This window comes from Ranitomeya imitator, chromosome 2 (genome assembly GCF_032444005.1).
Source record: "Ranitomeya imitator isolate aRanImi1 chromosome 2, aRanImi1.pri, whole genome shotgun sequence".
In the NCBI taxonomy this organism is placed as follows: Eukaryota; Metazoa; Chordata; class Amphibia; order Anura; family Dendrobatidae; genus Ranitomeya; species Ranitomeya imitator.
This window is the reverse complement of record NC_091283.1, coordinates 669021412-669043349: the sequence shown is the minus strand read 5'-3', so window position 1 is coordinate 669043349 and position 21938 is coordinate 669021412. Positions and strand designations below refer to the sequence as shown.

Genomic DNA, 21938 nt, shown 5'->3' with positions numbered 1-21938 from the left:
AGTGGGGTCTTCCTGGGTCTCCTACCATACAGTTCCTTTTCATTCAGACGCCGACAGATAGTACGGGTTGACACTGTTGTACCCTCGGATTGCAGGGCAGATTGAACTTGTTTGGATGTTAGTCTAGGTTCTTTATCCAACATCCGCACAATCTTGCGCTGAAATCTCTTGTCAATTTTACTTTTCCATTAACATCTAGGGAGGTTAGCCAGAGTGCCATGGGCTTTAAAGTTCTTGATGACACTTCTTTCTTTTCTCCATGCTCAATGTGGTACACACAAGGACAGAGGTTGAGTCAACTTTAATCCATGTCAACTAGCTGCAAGTGTGATTTAGTTATTGCCAACACCTGTTAGGTGCCACAGGTAAGTTACAGGTGCTGTTAATTACACAAATTAGAGAAGCATCACATGATTTTTTGAATGGTGCTAATACTTTTGTCCACCCCTTTTTTTATGTTTGGTGTGGAATTATATCCAATTTGGCTTTAGGACAATTCTTTTTGTGTTTTTTCATTTAAGACAAATTAAATGAAGATAATAATACCAAAGAATTTGTGATTGCAATCATTTTCAGGAAGAAACTGAGTATTATCTGACAGAATTGCAGGGGTGTTAATACTTTTGGCCATGACTGTAGATAAGTTCCTTTGGGGGTCTATTTTCGAAAATGGGGTCACATGTGGGGGAGCTCCAATGTTTAGGCACACAGGGGCTCTCCAAACGCGACATGGTGTCCGCTAACGATTGGAGCTAATTCTTCATTCAAAGGTCAAATGGCGCTCCTTCCCCTCCGAGCCTTGCTGTGTGCACAAACAGTGGTTTGTGACCACATATGAGGTATCTGTGTACTCAGGAGAAATTGCCCAACACATTTTAGGATCCATTTTATCCTGTTGCCCATGTGAAAATGGAAAAATTGAGGCTAAAATAAAGTTTTTGTGAAAAAAAAAAAAGTACTTTTTCATCTTTGCGGATCAATTTCTGAAGCACCTGGGGGTTCAAAGTACTCACTATGCATCTAGATAAGCTCCTTGGGGGGGGGAGGGGGGGTGAAGTTTCCAATATGGTGTTACTTCTGGGGGAGCTCCAATGTTTAGGCACACAGGGGCTCTCCAAACGCGACATGGTGTTCGCTAACAATTCAAGCTATTTTTTCATTGAAAAAGTCAAATGGCGCTCCTTCCCTTCAGAGCCCTGTCGTGCGCCCAGACAGTGGTTCCCCCCCAAATGAGGTATCGGCGTACTCAGGACAAATTGTACAATAACGTTTGGGGTCCAGTTTCTCTTTTTACCCTTGGGAAAATAAAAAAAATTGTTGCTAAAACATCATATTTGTGACTAAAAAGTTAAATATTCATTTTTTACTTCCATGTTGCTTCTGCTGCTGTGAAGTACCTGAAGGGTTAATAAACTTCTTGAATGTGGTTTTGAGTATCTTGAGGGGTGCAGTTTTTAGAATGGTGTAACTTTTGGGTATTTTCAGCCATACAGACCCCTCAAACTGACTTCAAATGTGAGGTGGTCCCTAAAAAAATGGTTTTGTAAATTTCGTTGTAAAAATGAGAAATCGCTGGTAAAATTTTAACCCCTCTAACTTCCTAGCAAAAAAATGTTTTCCAAAATTGTGCTGATGTAAAGTAGACATGTGGGAAATGTTATTTATTAACTATTTTGTGTCACATAACTGGTTTAACAGAATGAAAATGCAAAATTTGAAAATTGCAAAATTTGTTGAAAATTTTAGCCAAATTTCCATTTTTTTCACAAATGAAGGCAAAAATTGACCTAAATTTACCACTAACATGAAGCCTAATATGTCACGAAAAAACAATCTCAGAACCGTTAAGATCCGTTGAAGCGTTCCCGAGTCATTACCTCATAAAGGGACACTGGTCAGAATTGAAAAAAAACGGCCAGGTCATTGACATGACTGTCCTCCATGTTATTCTGTCCCTCACAGACTGTTCTCCCATGTTATTCTCGACCTCACAGACTGTCCTCCATGTTATTCTCGTTCTAGTATATGTACCGTATGTAGTTTATTTATGAACGTTGATTGGTCGAGTCTGGCCGGGCGCGACCAATCGGTGTAATGCGGGATTTCGGTTAGAGACAAACAGACCCTTAGACAATTATACATATAGTCCGTCCATATCACATATAACTGTAACCAGTAGTGACACAGAAAAGCACAACCATCTTATTTAGCCCAATAAAATCATTTTTATTTAACAATTGAAAACATACACTGTAAATGTAAAAAACCCAAAAACCAGGTATCTCAAATGTGAGGGACCTATGAACTACTCCTCTCATAAAACACAAAGCATATATTAACAAACAATAAGCTTAAATTTCCACAGCTGGACTCCGGGATACGATAACCTTCTTAAGTGTCACGTGGTATAAACCACAATGAATCCATATTACTAATCGGGTATTACCCGCCCTTGTCCGCTATATATAAAGTAAGGTAACCACTGCCGTAATCATAACATCTGATAGCCAAAGTGTTGTACTCCTAATAGGATGAGTTATACATAGTGTTATTGCCCGGCGGCAGAAATAAAGCCCAAATACTTACTCCTAAGTGTAAGGAGGAGTGTCTGGTCCCTCTACCCCGACGCGCGTTTCGTCCTCACTTCTTCAGGGGGCGTGTCGGGGCAGAGGGAGAAACGGACTTATATCCTGCACTACGGCCAATGACATGTTGGTAAACTGGATCATGTGAGACTTCGCTGCCTGATGTATGCGGCGCGCCGGTATCCCGGAGACCAGCTGTGGAAATTTAAGCTTATTGTTTGTTAATATATGCATTGGGTTTTATGAGAGAAGTAGTTCATAGGTCCCTCACATTTGAGATACCTGGTTTTTGTTTTTTGTTTTACATTTACGGTGTATGTTTTCAATTGTTTAATAAAAATGATTTTATTGGGCTAAATAAGATGGTTGTGATTTTCTGTCTCACTACTGGTTACAGTTATATGTAATATGGACGGAATGGATAGTTAGCTTATAGCACAAATTACTATTGGATCATATTTTGGATAAATTATACATATAGATAACAAATGAAACTTGAATAAATGTCAAAAGTTGTTTTACGAGAATGTTCAATTTGCATTATGTAATTGAAGTTTGTCAGTTTTATTTTCTATCATAATCCAAATTTAGTATATGTTAAAGGTATCGTTTCTTTGTAGCCAATATATATTTTGGTGGCAAGGTGATGTGCATGCTCATGTTTACCGTTTTCAGTTGTTTGTTTCCAAAGAGACAATGATGGAATATAGAAATATTAAATTTGCAATGAAGTTAATATTGTTGTAATTGGTTATATAGATTCCAATCTCAATAACCTGTTTTTTTCCCACAGGTATCTGTTAAAACAATGGCAAACAACAGTCAGTTATGCATTCGACGTTGGACTACGAAACATGTGGCTAAATGGCTGAGGGAGGAGGGATTTTGTGACTATGTGGATATCTTATGCAACAAACATCGTCTAGATGGCACAGCACTGCTAGCATTAACAGAATATGACTTGCGCTCTCCACCCCTGGAAATAAAAGTGTTAGGGGATATCAAACGCCTTATGCTTTCAATTCGGAAACTCCAAAAACAGCATGCCAGCGTCCTAGAAGAATTGGGGTTGGGTAACGAGCCAGCCTCAGGAACTCTTAGCGTCAGTTCACCACCAAATCCTGACTGGTTATGTAATGGAGAGCTTAAAAGAGACTTTGATGGGCATGGAACAGATTCTAGTGTGGAACCACACCAGTACTCCAATGGAAAACACAAATATCCACCAAAGAGACTCGACCCCGAATACTGGAAGACTGCCATTAGCTGTATTTATGTTTTTATAGTTTTTGGCTTTACCTCCTTTATCATGGTTATTGTGCATGAACGAGTTCCTGACATGCAAACATACCCACCTCTGCCAGACATATTCCTGGACAGGTGAGTAAACCTTTAAGGCATGGGACATGAAATGTGTCTTGTTGGTTAATCCTCCCTTCCACTTGTTTGGTATTGCTGCCCAGGTCCCATTGCTTCTTCTTATGGTAGAAGATTGCAATGTGATAGCTGCTGGTAGCAATTGGCTGCATTGGTGACATGCTTATAAAAACAGAAGAGGATCTGCTGCAGCTGATTGCCAGTTACAACAGTCACATGCTTGACGTGGACACAAGTAGACCAGATGGAGATCTGGCCTGCTTACCAGAGGAGCGTCTGGGGAATCAGTAGGTGGGCATATGCTATTTCTTTTTTTCACACAGTTCTGAATAGTTTCTGAATAGTTGGACAAGTGGGCAAATTCTTTTTAACTGCTTCAGAACTCTCAATTGCCTCTAACATATCCAAGGGTAATAGATGTGGATCCTTAAAGGGGTATTCCTATGTCGGCCATTAATGGCTAATATGGAAATTCTTGTCTTATGTGTGGATGCCAGAGGTGGGCAGCATAGCTTAACATCTGTCTCCCACTCTTTTCATGACTACCTTAAATGTGAATAGAAATTATTGCTTGGCTGTGTCTGTAATCTGGTCCACATATGGCTGCACATAGACAAGTATTCTCCACTATTAACCAGGGCTGTGGAGTCGGTAGGCTAAATTTCCAACTTCGACTCCTCAATTTCCATGACTCCGAGTCCTCATACATGGCTCATGTTTAAGTGATAAATTTACTGTGGTAAAATGGTAACATTAGGCTTTTAATCAGAATTATGATACAATAATCAAGCCATTTAGATAGAACATACAATATATTTATTGGAATACAACATTAGAACAAAAACTTTTTCATATTTACAATTTATTATACACTATAAAGTGTAAAAAAAAAAAAGGTTTTCAACAAACACGTACTGAATGACATTTGTGCAGTTTGAATTTGTTCTGAAAAATAGTATCGCCTCCATCAGATCCTCCTTCATAGATTACCTCAAATCTGACTTTTTTTTTTTTTTTTTAAGGCTAGAGAACAACCTCTCTACACTAAGGCTACTTTCACACATCAGGTTTTCAGTGTCAGGCTAAATCTGGCGAATGTTGGAAAAACTGGATCTGGCGCAGATTGTAAAAAACTGATGCGACGGATCCGTTTTTTTTTTTTTTTTTTACGTATCTGGCTAGCCTATCAAGATTATTGGATAAAAAAAAATTTGGAGCATGCTGAGTTTTAAAAACCGGATCAGGCCACCGGGTCCGCCTTTTTCCGGATCTGGCACTTTCCGGCTCCCATCGGCTTCCATTCTAGCAAACAGCCGGAAGCGCCGGATCCGGCCCGGCGCTTCAGGCTTTTTCGCCAGAGACAAAAAATGTTGCTGTGGATGTTTTTTCAAAAAACCAGAAGTGGCAGATTTGCCGGATTTGGCGAAAACCGGACGAAACACAATGTCATCTGGTGCAATCCGACACTAATACAAGTCTATGGGAAAAAAAACTGATCCGGCGGCAACATTCGCCTGATCCGTTTTTTTTGAAAATTAGCCGGATTTAGCCTGACACTGAAAACCTGTTGTGTGAAAGTAGCCTAACTTGGGTTGGTGGCAAAGCAGTAACCGCATGGGCAACATCTCTAACAATTTCAGGGTATAAAGGAATTGCCTCGTGCACAGTCAGTTTTGATGAACGATTGAACTCTTCTACTTCTTTGAGAGCAAGTGAAAAACGTTGCTGAAATATGGTCAATCTATTTTCTATGGGAGTGGAATATTTTTTTTCCCTGCGGCAACGCTTTGCCTGGTACATGTCGTCCAAATACTTTTCTAAATCAAACTCCTCATCTGATGAGGATGAAGAAATGACAGCAGCAGCACTGGCAGGACCCCTGTCCTCTTGCTCTTGGCCGTCCTGTAGCTCACACATCCTAACTTCTACCTCAGTCAGAGCTTCTTTTCCCTTAGTAACCAGATGATCATGCAGCAATATATGATGACTCGGGTCCACATAAACAGCTGCGAGAAGAATTTTATTTTCTAATAGCAGTGTCTCTCTCTGTTTCATTGAAGCAGGAATGCCATCTGCCATTAAACCTCTTCTTTGGGACAGGCAAAACAACAAGTTCTTCAACTCCTTTATAAAAATGCCAGGCGTTAAATCTCAGCTTCTATCTTTTTAGCCATTGTAAATGGGTGATGAAGCAATTCCTTCAATTCAGCCAGCTGTGTCCATTGACCTTCATGTAGTGTTACCTGAGGGTTGGCCATATCTACAAGGAAGGGTTTCAGCTCAAGCAATCGCTCAATCATTAAATACTGGCTTCATCCACAATTTCCCCTTTTCCAGCATGTCTCTTCAAGATGGAATCAATTTTAAGGGTTCTGCCAGCAATAGCCAATTTCATCACTTTGCTAATCAGAGTTCCAGCATGTCCCTCTTGCAGGCTATCTCTTATTGCCAGCTACAGCTTGTGCACAACACAGTGCATGTGCTGAATAGGAAAGAGGTGTGAAGCAGCTTCAACAAGATCTAATTGTAAGGAATCATTTTGCTGTTCTTCCGTAGTAATATCAGTTTGTTCCTCTGTTATGGGAACAGGACTGTGGCCTTCCATCTCCCAACATACTGAATGTGAAATGCTCTTCTAGCTGCAGTTCACCTTCATCATTCTCATTCATCTGTTTAATTGTACTTATGTTTGCAGCATTATAATACAATAGCAAGAACCTGTTGTTGTTTTTTTTCTTCTTTCAGTTCATAGTCTTGAAGAACTTTTTCCACTAAGGTGTGGAGATACTGGCTGCTGTGAAGAGCTTTAGTATCTTTTACTGCCAGCGTCTTAGTAACAATTTTTAGTTGTCACAAACATATTGAACGTTGATAGCAAAATAGTTCACTCTGTGACGTGTGCAGACTTCTTCAATCACTAATTTTCTTATACTTTCTCTTTCAAGAGAAGCACCAAGTTTATGGCCATTTCTCCATTAAGAGCTGTAAAAGCTGTCATGCAAATAATGATAATGGTACACAGTCCTTCACAACAAGCTCCATGAACTGTCTTTGTCACTTACAAAATATCTTGTAACTGATGTTTCAGAGCTGGTCTCTGGTTTCTTGGTGCTGCTGTGATCTTTTTCACTCACAGCTTTGTAAATTTCTGGGTGGCAGTGTTGTAAATGTTTTCTTAGATTGGAAGCTCTTGAACGAGCATTTTTATCACTGCCTGATTTTGGCATCACATCATTTGTTTTCATCTGGGTCACTTATACACTGACACACAATGTCTTTTATCTTGAGTCACTGTAAAATGCTTAAATACAGCTGACTTCATAAGATGCGTCTTGGGGTACCGTCACACAGTGGCATTTTGATCGCTACGACGGCACGATCCGTGACGCTCCAGCATCGTAACAATATCGCTCCAGCGTTGTAGACTGCTGTCACACTTTGCAATGTACGACGCTGGAGCGATAATTTCATGACGTATGTGCGATGTAGAAGCCGTTGGTTACTATGCGCACATCGTATACAATATCGTGCACACCTTTGTTACACCATGTGATCATGCCGCCACAGCCGGACACTAGACGACGAAAGAAAGTTTCAAACAATCTGCTACGACGTACGATTCTCAGCGGGGTCCCTGATCGCAGGAGCGTGTCAGACACAGCAACATCGCTGGAACGTCACGGATATATCGCTGGAACGTCACAAATCGTGCCGTCGTAGCGATCAAAATGCCACTGTGTGACGGTACCCTTAGATATTTTGTAATTATGTAGTATTTTTCGCTTTATAAGACACTCTGGATTATAAGACGCACCCCAAGTTTTGAGGAGAAAAATATCAAACATTTTTTTTATAATATGGCGATGCTTCTTATAATCCATGCATCTTATTGCTTACCGGGGGTGGTGGCTGCAGTGAAGTGGGGACCCAGGGTCGCTGCTGGAGGAGGCAGGAGTGGGGTGATGCTGCAGGCAGCAGGCTGGGATCAAGGGGTATCAGACAGTGCTGCTAGTGTCTGGCGCAGCTTCCCGGTGCTCTGCGGATATCTCCAGTGCCCGGCGGGGGTGTCCGGCGGTCCTGCTGCAGGTTTCTGGCACTGCTGCCCGGTGCTCTGCTGGTGTCTCTGGTGCTGCGGGTGACCGGACGCTGCCCGGTGCTGCTGCGGCGGTCTTCGGTGCTGCCGGAGCTCTGCCAACATTTTGTGAAAGGCGAGACCCCTGGCAGTCCCATGATTTCCTGAGCGGTGGACTCCGAGAAAATGGCTGCCGGGGGAGCGGCGCAGACTGAGATCTCAGCATCGAGATTTCGGGAGATAAGAGTTCAGTGCTGAAATCAATCTCATCTCCCGAGATCTCATCTCAGGAGATGAGATTTCAGCGCTGAAATCTCATCTCCCGAGATCTCGGTGCCGAGATCTCCATCTGCGCATGCATCGCTCCCCCGGCAGCCATTTCTCGGAGTCCACCGCACAGGAAATCATGTGACTGCCGGGGTGGGCCCTGGCAGCACCGGAGACCTCAGCAGCAGCATCGGGCAGGGCCGGCCGCGCACCCACAGCACCAGAGACACCAGCCGGGCACCCCCGCAGAGCTCTGGGTAGCAGCGCCGGACACCCGCAGCACTGCCGGACACCGCTTCATCCCAGCCTGCGGCTTGCAGCAACGGTATCCGTAAGGTACATTCGCATTATAAGACGCACCCCCATTTTCCCCCCAAATTTGGGGGAAAAAGTGCGTCTTGGGCTACTTTCACACTTGTGTCGTGTGACATACGTCGCAATGCGTCGTTTTGGAGAAAAACTCATCCTGCAAATTTGCCTGCAGGATGCGTTTTTTCTCCATAGACTTGCATTAGTGACGCATTGCGACGTATGGCCACACGTCGCATCCGTCGTGCGACGGATGCGTCGTGTTTTGGTGGACCGTCGGCACAAAAAAAGTTCCATGTAACTTTTTTTGTGCATCCGCCATTTTCGACCGCACATGTGCGGCTGAAACCCCGCCCCCTCCTCCCCGGACATTACAATGGGGCAGCGGATGTGTTGAAAAACTGCATCCGCTGCCCCCGTTGTGCATTTCTTTTCACAACGTACGTCGGGCCGATGCATGGCGATGGCCCCGTACCGACGCAAGTGTGAAAGTAGCCTTATAATCCGAAAAATATGGTAAATTCGCTCTCAAAATAATTTTGTACTGTAAAAAAAAAATGTAATTCTTGCAGGGTACAGCTCACTAAATGCTTCACATTATATTTCTTCACAGTCTATGAAGAGGGGAGGAGGGAGCATGTTTGTGCTGAATCATATTGCAGAACACACACACAAATAAATATATCTATATATATATATCTATATATATATATCTATATATATATATCTATATATATATATCTATATATATATATCTATATATATATATCTATATATATATCTATATATATATATATATATCTAGATGGATAGATAGATAGATAGATAGATAGATATAGATATATATCTATATCTACATATATATATATATATATATATATATATATATATATATATATATATATATATATATATATATATATATATATATATATATATATATATGTATATATGTGTAGATATAGATATATTATATTTATATATAGAAAAGTTTTTCTCCTTATATTCTTTGTATAGTGTATATAAGTCATCATGGCAGCTCATCTCTCCAAACATGAGCGAAGAGGAAAAACAAACTAAAACATCAAGAATACAGAGACAACATATACTGGACTATTGATTTATGCGCAGTTTACTGACAGTTTAGATATGTTTTAAGAAGCACTTGCCTTAATCCTGCTTTCCTGTTCACTCCAGAAGTTCTGAGATAAATGCAGGCATTCCTTCCCTGTGTGTTTATTTTCCCTTCATCTGTAGAGGAGGAGCTTCACTACTTATCATGAACATAAACTGCAGCACATATTCAGCTCAGCTAAACATCTAGACCTTAGATCAGGAATAGGACAGACATTTATAGGACATTTTATAACTTTCCCAAGTTCTTATGATAAAAATATTCCCCACAAACTGCATTGAACTACTGTACCCAATTTATTATATATATTTTAAGAGTCGGAGTCGTTCCATTTTATTCCGACTCCACCAAAATGGGCTCAAACTCTGACTCCACAGCCCTGCTATTAACCCTTTAGTGACTTGCGTTTATATGTGAAAATATTGGAAATTTTGAGAAAATGTTGAAAATTACTCAATTTTTCCAACTTCTAATTTTTATGCCCTTACAACACAGAGGCATGTGACACAAAATAGTTACCTTTTTTTTCGGACTATAAGACACACTTTTCCCTAAAAAATTTAGGAGGAAAATGCGGGCGTGCTTCTTATAGTCCGAACGCAGGCTTACCCGGGGGGTTGCGGCAGTGGTGTAGCAGCGGAACCCGCAGCTGAAGAGGCGTGGCGATTCTGAGTCGGCAGTGCAGAGTGCATCGTTGGTTTACCTGCGGGTATCTTACTGAAGCCTTGTGCCGCTGGAGGCGGTGCGTATGCAGATTGAGATTTCAGCGGACCTCCGCTTCAGGTAAATGGCCACAGCAGGCCGCGTGTGTGCAGATTGAGATCTTGGCTGCCATTTTCCTGAAGCCGAGGGCTGCCGAGATGTCAATCTGCGCACGCACCGCCTCAGGAAGATGGCCACCGATAATCTGGTGATACACTTACGGTGGACACCGGACTGTCACATTTCTGCTGCCGGCAACCCGAGGAAGGGACCCTGCTCCATGCTCTGCCTCACCGCCGACCCCGGACCTACAGCACTTCTGCCGCCACTGGCCTCCTGAGGAAGGGCCTTGCCTGCTGTGATTCAGCTCTTCCACTGCCGGCCATCAGGTAAGATACCTTAAATTCGGACAATAAGACAGACGCCCATCTTATAAAAATCTTTTTTCTGCTGTTTTCCACCCCAAAATTTGGGGTGTGTTTTATGGTCCGGTGCATCTTATAATCCGAAAAATATGGTAATAAGTAACATTTACCAAATGTCTGCATTGAATAAGCACAATTTTTGAAACCTCATTTTTTTGTTAGGAAGTTAAAGGTTGATCAGCAATTTCTAATTTTTCCAACAAAATTTACAATTTTTTTTTTAGAATATCCACAAGTGACACCATTCTAAAAACTGCACCCCTCATAGTCCTCAAAACCACTTTCAAGAAGTTTATTAACCCTTCCAATGATTCACAGGAACTGAAGCAATGTTGAAGGAAAAAACGAACATTTAACTTTTTTTTCACAAAAAATTTAATTTAACTTCAGATTTTTTTATTTTCACAAGGGTAACAGGAGAAATTGCACAAAACATTTTAGGGTCTATTTTCTCCTGAGTACGCTGATGCAACATATGTGAGGAAAAACTACTGTTAAAAAACTACTGTTTGGGCGCATGGAAGAAAGAAGCACCGTTTGACTTTTTGAACACAAAAATTTGCTGGAATCGAGAGTGGACGCCATGTCACTTTTGGAGAGCTCCGGATGTGCCTAAACAATGGAAACCTCCTCCCTCCCCCCAGTAAATTTATTTAGTGTAACAGCAAAAAATGGACCCCAAAATGTGTTGTGCAGTTTCTCCTGAGTACACCAAATACCCCATTTGTGGGGGGAGGGAAAGTACCATTTGGGCGCACATTAGGGTTCGGAAGGGAAGGAGTTTTGGAACATAGACTTGATGGAATAGTCTGCAGGTGTGTTGTCGCATTGGAGAGCCCCTAAATGTGCCTAAAAAGTGGAAGCCCCACATCTGTTTTTTTTTTTTTTTTTTTGTAAACTACACCCCTCAAGGATTTTATCTAGGGTTGTTGTGAGCATTTTGATCCCAAAGGTAGTACCTAATGTGATATCATTAGGTCATCATATTGAATGATGGGTCTACTGTTTGAGCACAGGACAGGGATCAGATGGGAAGGAGCGCCACTTGGCTTTTAGAGTGCAGATTTTGTTTGAATAGATTGTAAGCTACATTAGCCGAGCACCTGAGGTGCCAGATCAGCAGAAACAGCTCTCCCCAGGTGACTCAATATTGGAAACTTTGTTGCCTAAGGAATTCAACTAGGAGTTTAGTGAGTACTTTGTACCTATGGGTGCCTCACAGAATTATGACATTTTAGTCATAAAAATGTAGTTTTTGTATCTGCTGCAATTTTTTTCAGGTACACAAGGGTTAATAGTTGAAACTAGACCCCATAATTTATTGCGCAATTTCTCCCAAATGCTGTGATGCCCCATATGTTGTCAGATATTACTGTTAAATCTCATGTCAGGGCTGAGAAGGAAGAAGCGCTATTTGACTTTTGGAGCACAGATTTTGCTAGGATAGTTTGCGGGCGACATTTGCTGAGCCCCTAAGACGCCAGAACATCGGAAAAACCCCAAAAGTGACCCCACTGTAGAAATAACCTCTCTCAATACATCCCCCTCCCCTGCCGACCCCTGTCAACGACTCGAGTATAAGCCGAGGGGCAATTTCAGCCTAAAAAAATGGACTGAAATTCTCGGCTTATACTCGAGTATATATGGTATATTTTTTGCGCCGTTCACCATGTAGAAAAAGGGTTAAGACCAATTTTTTGTTGGGGTTGGTAGTTCTTTATGCTTTGCTATTTTTACACACTAAAAACAATATTTTACAAAAACAAATTTGTTTTTGCATCTCCATATTCTAAGATCTGTAACTTTTTTTTTTAATTTTTATTCTGACATTATTAGGTTAGTAATGGGTGTGTGATAATTAACCATAGGTTTCGAAGCCAGATGTGATTTGACAATTCACAGCTGTCATCAGCCACCATTAACCCGATTGCCACCACACCAGGGCAATCTGGAATAGGTGGTCAAAGCGCCAGAATTGGTGCATCTAATGTGATGCGCCAATTCGGGGTGGCTGTGGGCTTGTATTTTTAGTCTGGTAAGGGCCCAATAACCAGGGACCTTTCCAGCCTGATAATATGAGCCCACAGCTGTCTGCTTTACCTTAGCTGGTTATCATAATAGGGAGGACCCCCGCCCCGTCGTTTTTTTCATTTATTTAGGTAAACACCCTTTAGTGCCACACGAAAGGCGCTAAAGGGCGCAAGTTTATTATATGTAGAGGGCTTGTGAAATTGTGTATCTATAGGACATTTTTTCTATTTATTCTATTACACCACTGCTCCCATAGAAGTGGACAGAGCAAGGTTACATATTTCTATGGAATCAGTGGTATAATGTGTGACACTACTGCTGCATCCACTTCTGTGGGAGTGTACTGTGTGACCACTCTGTCTACTTCTATGGGAGCAGTAGTGTACTGTGTGACCACTCTGTCTACTTCTATGGGAGCAGTAGTGTACTGTGTGACCCCTCTGTCTACTTCTATGGGAGCAGTAGTGTACTGTGTGACCACTCTGTCTACTTCTATGGGAGCAGTAGTGTACTGTGTGACCACTCTGTCTACTTCTATAGGAGCAGTAGTGTACTGTGTGACCCCTCTGTCTACTTCTATGGGAGCAGTAGTGTACTGTGTGACCACTCTGTCTACTTCTATAGGAGCAGTAGTGTACTGTGTGACCCCTCTGTCTACTTCTATGGGAGCAGTAGTGTACTGTGTGACCACTCTGTCTACTTCTATGGGAGCAGTAGTGTACTGTGTGACCACTCTGTCTACTTCTATGGGAGCAGTAGTGTACTGTGTGACCACTCTGTCTACTTCTATAGGAGCAGTAGTGTACTGTGTGACCCCTCTGTCTACTTCTATAGGAGCAGTAGTGTATTGTATGACCCCTCTGTCTGCTTCTATGGGAGCAGTAGTGTACTGTGTGACCACTCTGTCTGCTTCTATAGGAGCAGTAGTGTACTGTGTGACCACTCTGTCTACTTCTATAGGAGCAGTAGTGTACTGTGTGACCCCTCTGTCTACTTCTATAGGAGCAGTAGTGTACTGTGTGACCCCTCTGTCTACTTCTATGGGAGCAGTAGTGTACTGTGTGACCCCTCTGTCTACTTCTATAGGAGCAGTAGTGTACTGTGTGACCACTCTGTCTACTTCTATGGGAGCAGTAGTGTACTGTGTGACCCCTCTGTCTGCTTCTATGGGAGCAGTAGTGTACTGTGTGACCACTCTGTCTGCTTCTATGGGAGCAGTAGTGTACTGTGTGACCCCTCTGTCTGCTTCTATGGGAGCAGTAGTGTACTGTGTGACCACTCTGTCTGCTTCTATGGGAGCAATAGTGTACTGTGTGACCCCTCTGTCTACTTCTATGGGAGCAGTAGTGTACTGTGTGACCACTCTGTCTACTTCTATGGGAGCAGTAGTGTACTGTGTGACCCCTCTGTCTGCTTCTATGGGAGCAGTAGTGTACTGTGTGACCCCTCTGTCTGCTTCTATGGGAGCAGTAGTGTACTGTGTGACCCCTCTGTCTGCTTCTATAGGAGCAGTAGTGTACTGTGTGACCCCTCTGTCTGCTTCTATGGGAGCAGTAGTGTACTGTGTGACCCCTCTGTCTGCTTCTATGGGAGCAGTAGTGTACTGTGTGACCACTCTGTCTACTTCTATGGGAGCAGTAGTGTACTGTGTGACCCCTCTGTCTGCTTCTATGGGAGCAGTAGTGTACTGTGTGACCCCTCTGTCTGCTTCTATGGGAGCAGTAGTGTACTGTGTGACCCCTCTGTCTGCTTCTATAGGAGCAGTAGTGTACTGTGTGACCCCTCTGTCTGCTTCTATGGGAGCAGTAGTGTACTGTGTGACCCCTCTGTCTACTTCTATGGGAGCAGTAGTGTACTGTGTGACCCCTCTGTCTGCTTCTATGGGAGCAGTAGTGTACTGTGTGACCACTCTGTCTACTTCTATGGGAGCAGTAGTGTACTGTGTGACCACTGTCTGCTTCTATAGGAGCAGTAGTGTACTGTGTGACCCCTCTGTCTGCTTCTATGGGAGCAGTAGTGTACTGTGTGACCCCTCTGTCTACTTCTATGGGAGCAGTAGTGTACTGTGTGACCCCTCTGTCTGCTTCTATGGGAGCAGTAGTGTACTGTGTGACCACTCTGTCTGCTTCTATAGGAGCAGTAGTGTACTGTGTGACCACTCTGTCTACTTCTATGGGAGCAGTAGTGTACTGTGTGACCCCTCTGTCTGCTTCTATAGGAGCAGTAGTTTACTGTGTGACCCCGCTCTGTCCACTTCTATGGGAGCAATAGTGTACTGTGTGACCACTCTGTCTGCTTCTATAGGAGCAGTAGTTTACTGTGTGACCCCGCTCTGTCCGCTTCTATGGGAGCAATAGTGTACTGTGTGACCACTCTGTCTGCTTCTATGGGAGCAGTAGTGTACTGTGTGACCACTCTGTCTGCTTCTATGGGAGCAGTAGTGTACTGTGTGACCACTCTGTCTGCTTCTATGGGAGCAGTAGTGTACTGTGTGACCCCTCTGTCTGCTTCTATGGGAGCAGTAGTGTACTGTGTGACCCCTCTGTCTGCTTCTATGGGAGCAGTAGTGTACTGTGTGACCCCTCTGTCTGCTTCTATAGGAGCAGTAGTGTACTGTGTGACCCCTCTGTCTGCTTCTATGGGAGCAGTAGTGTACTGTGTGACCACTCTGTCTACTTCTATGGGAGCAGTAGTGTACTGTGTGACCACTGTCTGCTTCTATAGGAGCAGTAGTGTACTGTGTGACCCCTCTGTCTGCTTCTATGGGAGCAGTAGTGTACTGTGTGACCCCTCTGTCTGCTTCTATGGGAGCAGTAGTGTACTGTGTGACCCCTCTGTCTACTTCTATGGGAGCAGTAGTGTACTGTGTGACCCCTCTGTCTGCTTCTATGGGAGCAGTAGTGTACTGTGTGACCACTCTGTCTACTTCTATGGGAGCAGTAGTGTACTGTGTGACCACTGTCTGCTTCTATAGGAGCAGTAGTGTACTGTGTGACCCCTCTGTCTGCTTCTATGGGAGCAGTAGTGTACTGTGTGACCCCTCTGTCTGCTTCTATGGGAGCAGTAGTGTACTGTGTGACCCCTCTGTCTACTTCTATGGGAGCAGTAGTGTACTGTGTGACCCCTCTGTCTGCTTCTATGGGAGCAGTAGTGTACTGTGTGACCACTCTGTCTACTTCTATGGGAGCAGTAGTGTACTGTGTGACCACTGTCTGCTTCTATAGGAGCAGTAGTGTACTGTGTGACCCCTCTGTCTGCTTCTATGGGAGCAGTAGTGTACTGTGTGACCCCTCTGTCTACTTCTATGGGAGCAGTAGTGTACTGTGTGACCACTCTGTCTGCTTCTATGGGAGCAGTAGTGTACTGTGTGACCACTCTGTCTGCTTCTATAGGAGCAGTAGTGTACTGTGTGACCACTCTGTCTACTTCTATGGGAGCAGTAGTGTACTGTGTGACCCCTCTGTCTGCTTCTATAGGAGCAGTAGTTTACTGTGTGACCCCGCTCTGTCCACTTCTATGGGAGCAATAGTGTACTGTGTGACCCCTCTGTCTGCTTCTATAGGAGCAGTAGTTTACTGTGTGACCCCGCTCTGTCCACTTCTATGGGAGCAGTAGTGTACTGTGTGACCCCTCTGTCTGCTTCTATGGGAGCAGTAGTGTACTGTGTGACCCCTCTGTCTACTTCTATAGGAGCAGTAGTGTACTGTGTGACCCCTCTGTCTACTTCTATGGGAGCAGTAGTGTACTGTGTGACCCCTCTGTCTGCTTCTATGGGAGCAGTAGTGTACTGTGTGACCCCTCTGTCTGCTTCTATGGGAGCAGTAGTGTACTGTGTGACCACTCTGTCTACTACTATGGGAGCAGTAGTGTACTGTGTGACCACTCTGTCTACTTCTATGGGAGCAGTAGTGTACTGTGTGACCCCTCTGTCTGCTTCTATGGGAGCAGTAGTGTACTGTGTGACCCCTCTGTCTGCTTCTATGGGAGCAGTAGTGTACTGTGTGACCACTCTGTCTGCTTCTATGGGAGCAGTAGTGTACTGTGTGACCACTCTGTCTGCTTCTATAGGAGCAGTAGTGTACTGTGTGACCACTCTGTCTACTTCTATGGGAGCAGTAGTGTACTGTGTGACCCCGCTCTGTCCACTTCTATGGGAGCAATAGTGTACTGTGTGAACCTTTTCTGTCTACTACTATGAGAGTAGTAGTGTAATGTGTGACCTTACTGTTCTTATATGGGAGTAGTAATGTAGTGGAGCAGGGTCACACATTACACCACTGCTCCCATAGAAGAGGCAGGGTCACATCTTACATACATTAGATACAGTACTTGATAACCTTATTCGGTCTAACCCTAATAGGGAGCCGAAACGAAGAGATCCAGAATTGAATAAAATTCAAAAAGCTTTATTGTGAAGATATAAATAGTGCAAATAAATGCACAAGCACCCTAACATAAGGTGGGAGGCTGAGTGATAATGTATAGTATAAATACAGCATAAGTAAACACACACTGCAGAGTAGTAAATATATTCCTATATATATTGCGTGGTGAACTGCTAGCTTCCTCAGCATGCATAGAGTACAATAGTATTACATATACAAGTGTAACCAGAAACAATAATAATATCTACCTGCAGCAGACCCAGCGTCCCACCTCACCCCAACGCATGTTTTGCAACCAGCTTCTTCCGGGGGCGTCAGGGTCACACATTACACCACTGCTCCCATAGATCAGGCAGGGTCACATCTTACATACATTAGATGCTGTGTATCTAATATCATCCTGTGTGATACTCCACTGAGCTCAGTATCTAATGCCATCATCTGATAAACTACACTTAACACTGTATCTAATACCAGTGTGTTACTCTAAGCATATCTATTTTGCTAACGTGATGCACTCCATGTATCTACAGCGAGGAGCAACAACAGAATCGGTGATCCTGTACAAGTCTGTATCACTGGCACAAAATGGCTCCTCACCTAAACTTCATCCTTTCTTAACTTTTTACAAACCGCAAGAAGAGGAGAAAAGATGAGGACACACACGAGCAGATTGAGCCCACATTTACTGCAGTCCTAATGTGAACTGGCGCTGCACTAGGTTTTCAGCAGCTGCCCCCCTAGTGTTTAAAAGTGTAAATACAAAACCTTTTAAAATAGTTTTTCATATTTTTCTTCATTAAAAAAAAAAAAAAATGTATTTTTTTAATGAAAGCATTAACCCCTTCCCGACCTGTGACGCCACGTAGGCGTCATGAAAGTCAGTGCCAATCCGACCTGTGACGCCTATGTGGCGTCATGGAGGGATCGCGTTCCTGCAGGTCGGGTGAAAGGGTTAACTCAAATTGGGAGTGGTACTTCAGCCGCCATGGATGGCTTTGTCTCCACATGGCTACGATCGCTCTGATAGGCTGTTGAAAGTGTGACAGCCATTCAGAGCAATTTGTAATATTTCACCAATGAAACTTGGTGAAATATTACAATCCAGCCATGGCCAATGCTGCAATATCATCGGCCACAGCTGGAGGCCCCGATCTGACCCCCCCCTCCCCCCCACCGACTGACAGCGGTGATCTGCTGCTGCCGCCAGTCTTTCCCCCTCCATTATGTCCACTGCCATAATCTCCCCTCCATCCTGTCCGGCACCAGCCCCCCCCCCCCTTGCTGTCCGATCCCACCCCCCCCTTCCCTGTACCTCCGGGGTCCCTCCTGGTGTCTGTCCAACTTCTATTGGCCGGCAGGTTCGTTCATTCATTTTGATCACTGTGATAGATCCTGTCACCGTGATCAAAATAAAAAAAATTGTAAATAACCCTCCCCTTTATCACCCCCATAGGTAGGGAACATAATAAAATAAAGAAAATATATTTATTTTTATTTTTCCACTAGGGTTAGGGTTAGAATTAGGGTTAGGGTTGCAATTAGGGTTAGAATTAGGGTTAGGGTTAGAATTTGGGTTAGGGTTGGAATTGGGGTTAGAATTAGGCTATGTGCACACGGTTCAGATTTGGCTGTGGATCCGCAGCGGATTGCCGCTGAGGATTTGTAGCAGTTTTCCATCACGTTTACAGTACCACGTAAACCTATGGAAAACCAAATCTGCTGTGCCCACGGTGCGGAAAATACTCCTTATTTTCCGCAGCATGTCAATTCTTTGTTCGGATTCCGCAGCGTTTTACACCTGTTCCTGTATTGGAATTCGCAGGTGAAATCCGCACAAAAAACACTGGAAATCCGCTGTAAATCCAGTGCGTTTTACCTGCGGATGTTTCAAAAAGGTGCTGAAAAATCCACACACAAATCCGCAACTTGAGCACATAGCCTTAGAGTTAGGGTTGGAATTAGGGTTTAGGTTGGAATTGGGGTTAAGATTAGGGTTAGGGGTGTGTTGGGGCTAGGGTGAGGCTTGTGGTTAGGGTTATGGTTAGGGTTGGGATTAGGGTTAGGATTAGAGTTAGGGTTGTGTTGGGGTTAGGGTTGTGATTAGGGTCATGGTTAGAGTTAGGTTTAGGGGTGTGTTGGGGTTAGTGTTGGAGTTAGAATTGAGGGATTTCCACTGTTTAGGCACATCAGGGGGTCTCCAAACGCGACATGGCTCCACGATTAATTCCAGCCAATCTTGTGTTGAAAAAGTCAAATGGTGCTCCCTCCCTTCCAAGCACCGCCAAACAGTGGTTTACCCACACATATGGGGTATCAGCGTACTCAGGACAAACTGGACAACAACTCTTGGGGTCCAATTTCTCCTGTTATCCTTGTGAAAATAAAAAATTGCGGGCTAAAAAAAATCATTTTTGAGGAAAGAAAATTTTTTATTTTCACGGCTCTGCATTATAAACTTTTGTGAAGCACTTGGGTGTTGAAAGTGCTCACCACACATCTAGATTCGTTCCTTGGGAGGTCTAGTTTCCAAAATGGGGTCACTTGTGGGGGAGCTCCAATGTTTAGGCACACAGGGGCTCTTCAAACGCGATATGGTGTCCGCTAACGATTGGAGCTAATTTTCCATTCAGAAAGTCAAATGACGCTCCTTCCCTTCCTAGCCCTGCCGTACGCCCAAACAGTGGTTTACTTCCACATGAGGTATCGGTGTACTCAGGAGAAATTGCCCAACAAATTTTAGGATCCATTTTATCCTGTTGCCCATGTGAAAATGAAAAAATTGAGGCTAAAAGAACTTTTTTGTGAAAAAAAAGTACTTTTTCATTTTTACGGATCAATTTGTGAAGCACCTGGTGGTTTAAAGTGCTCACTATGCATCTAGATAAGTTCCTTGGGGGGTCTAGTTTGCAAAATGGGGGTCATTTGTGGGGAAGCTCCAATGTTTAGGCACACGGGGGCTCTCCAAACGTGACATGGTGTTCTTAGTGTAGTGGTCTTAGAGCCTGCCGGCTATAGTAACATGTTCAGAAGTTAGCGACAGGTGTAAAAAAATACACTTTTTCATTCCTTTTATGCCACTTTACATTAATTACTGAAAATCACCTGAAGGCTATGTGCACACATTCAGGAAAGTGTGCAGAATTTTCCTGAGAAAATCCTGACTACTTTCGCAGGAAATCCGTATGCGTATTTTTCGCGCGTTTTTTTCCCACGGATTTTTTGCGTTTTTTTCTCGAGCTTCCCAATGCAATAAGTAGCAGGAAATCCGCAAAAAATCTGTAAAATTAGTGTAGATACTGCGTTTTTTTTCCGCGATGTGCTTTTATCACAGAAAAAAAGGCAACATGTGCGCAAAAATTGCGGAATGCATTAAAAATGATGAAATGCTTAATGTATGCGTTTTTTAAGCATTTTTGCAGCAGAAAACCTCCGAACAAACGCGCAAAAAACACTAAAATCCGGAACATGTGCACATAGCCGAAGGGTTAATAAAATACCTGACAGCAGTTTGCAATGTGTGGAGGGGTGCAGTTTTTTAAAATGGTATAACTTTGGGGGGTTTTCCAATATATAGGACCCCCAAAGTCACTTCAAAACTATAGCTAGGTCCCTAAAAATACATTTTGTACATTTCCTTGAAAAAATGATAAATGACTGCTGCATTTTTAAACCTTAAATGCAAAGAAAATAAAATAACATTTTACAAATGGTGCTGATTTAAAGCAGACATGTGGGAAATGTTATTTATTGATTTTCTACGGTGCGACCATCTGGATTAAAAAGATTATCATTCAAAGTTTGAAAATTGCACTTTTTTTTTTTTTTTTACATTTGTCAATTTTTTTGATATTTTTATGAATAAACGCAAACCATATTGACCTAAATAAACTGTTATCATAAATTATAATGTGCCACGAAAAAATAATCTCAAAATCACTGGGATTTGTTGAGGAATTCCAGCGTTACCACATAAAGTGATGCTGTTCAGATTTTAAAAATTGGGCCTGGTCACTAAGTGGTTAAAGGACTAGGCAATTTTTCATTTTTATGCTTTTTTTTCCCTTCTCCCTTAATTACTTTTATATTAGTCTCCGTTTAGCCTACTTTCACACATCAGGTTTTTGTCGTCAGACATAATCCGGCGAATTTTGAAAAAAACAAAAACGGATCCGTTTTTTCCCTCTGGATCTGTTGTTTTCCTCAGAGTTGTATTAGCGCCGGATTATGCCTGATAGCCACACTTTTCATCCGATTTTTGCTGGATCCGTCCAAAATTTATTTTCCAGCGGATGGAGAAAACGTCCATATCAATGTTCTTCTTCTGTGCCGTGAAAAAACGGCCAGCGTCGGTTACAGCGAAAAACGGATGAAACGTGTGGTCTATTAACTGGATCCAGCTACCGATTCCGTTTTTCTTTTTCTTCCACAAATAGACGGATTATGCCTCAAGGCAAAAAACTGATGTGTGAAAGTAGCCTAAGATGCCAAAAATGTTTTTGCATTGTCAGTTGCCTATTTGCAGGAGGGGTGTAATTAAGTAACAGAGGGAACTCGTGACTTCTGAGATTCCTATCACATGTCAAATGATCAGCAGAAAACGTCTCCAATCATGTATGTAGTACTGACCAGGAACAATGGACTGCTGAG

At 43.0% G+C, this 21938-nt stretch overlaps 1 protein-coding gene across 4 annotated transcripts in view; it reads left to right on the top strand.

Moving 5' to 3' along the window:
* SAMD8 (sterile alpha motif domain containing 8) overlaps nt 1-21938 on the top strand; it is a 124303-nt gene that overhangs the window by 52094 nt on the left and 50271 nt on the right. For all 4 annotated transcript variants that reach the window (XM_069753021.1, XM_069753022.1, XM_069753023.1 and 1 more), the window contains exon 2: nt 3379-3965. In XM_069753021.1, coding sequence (XP_069609122.1) covers nt 3394-3965 — 572 coding nt within the window. In that variant the 5' untranslated portion in view covers nt 3379-3393. The remainder of the gene's footprint in view (nt 1-3378; nt 3966-21938) is intronic.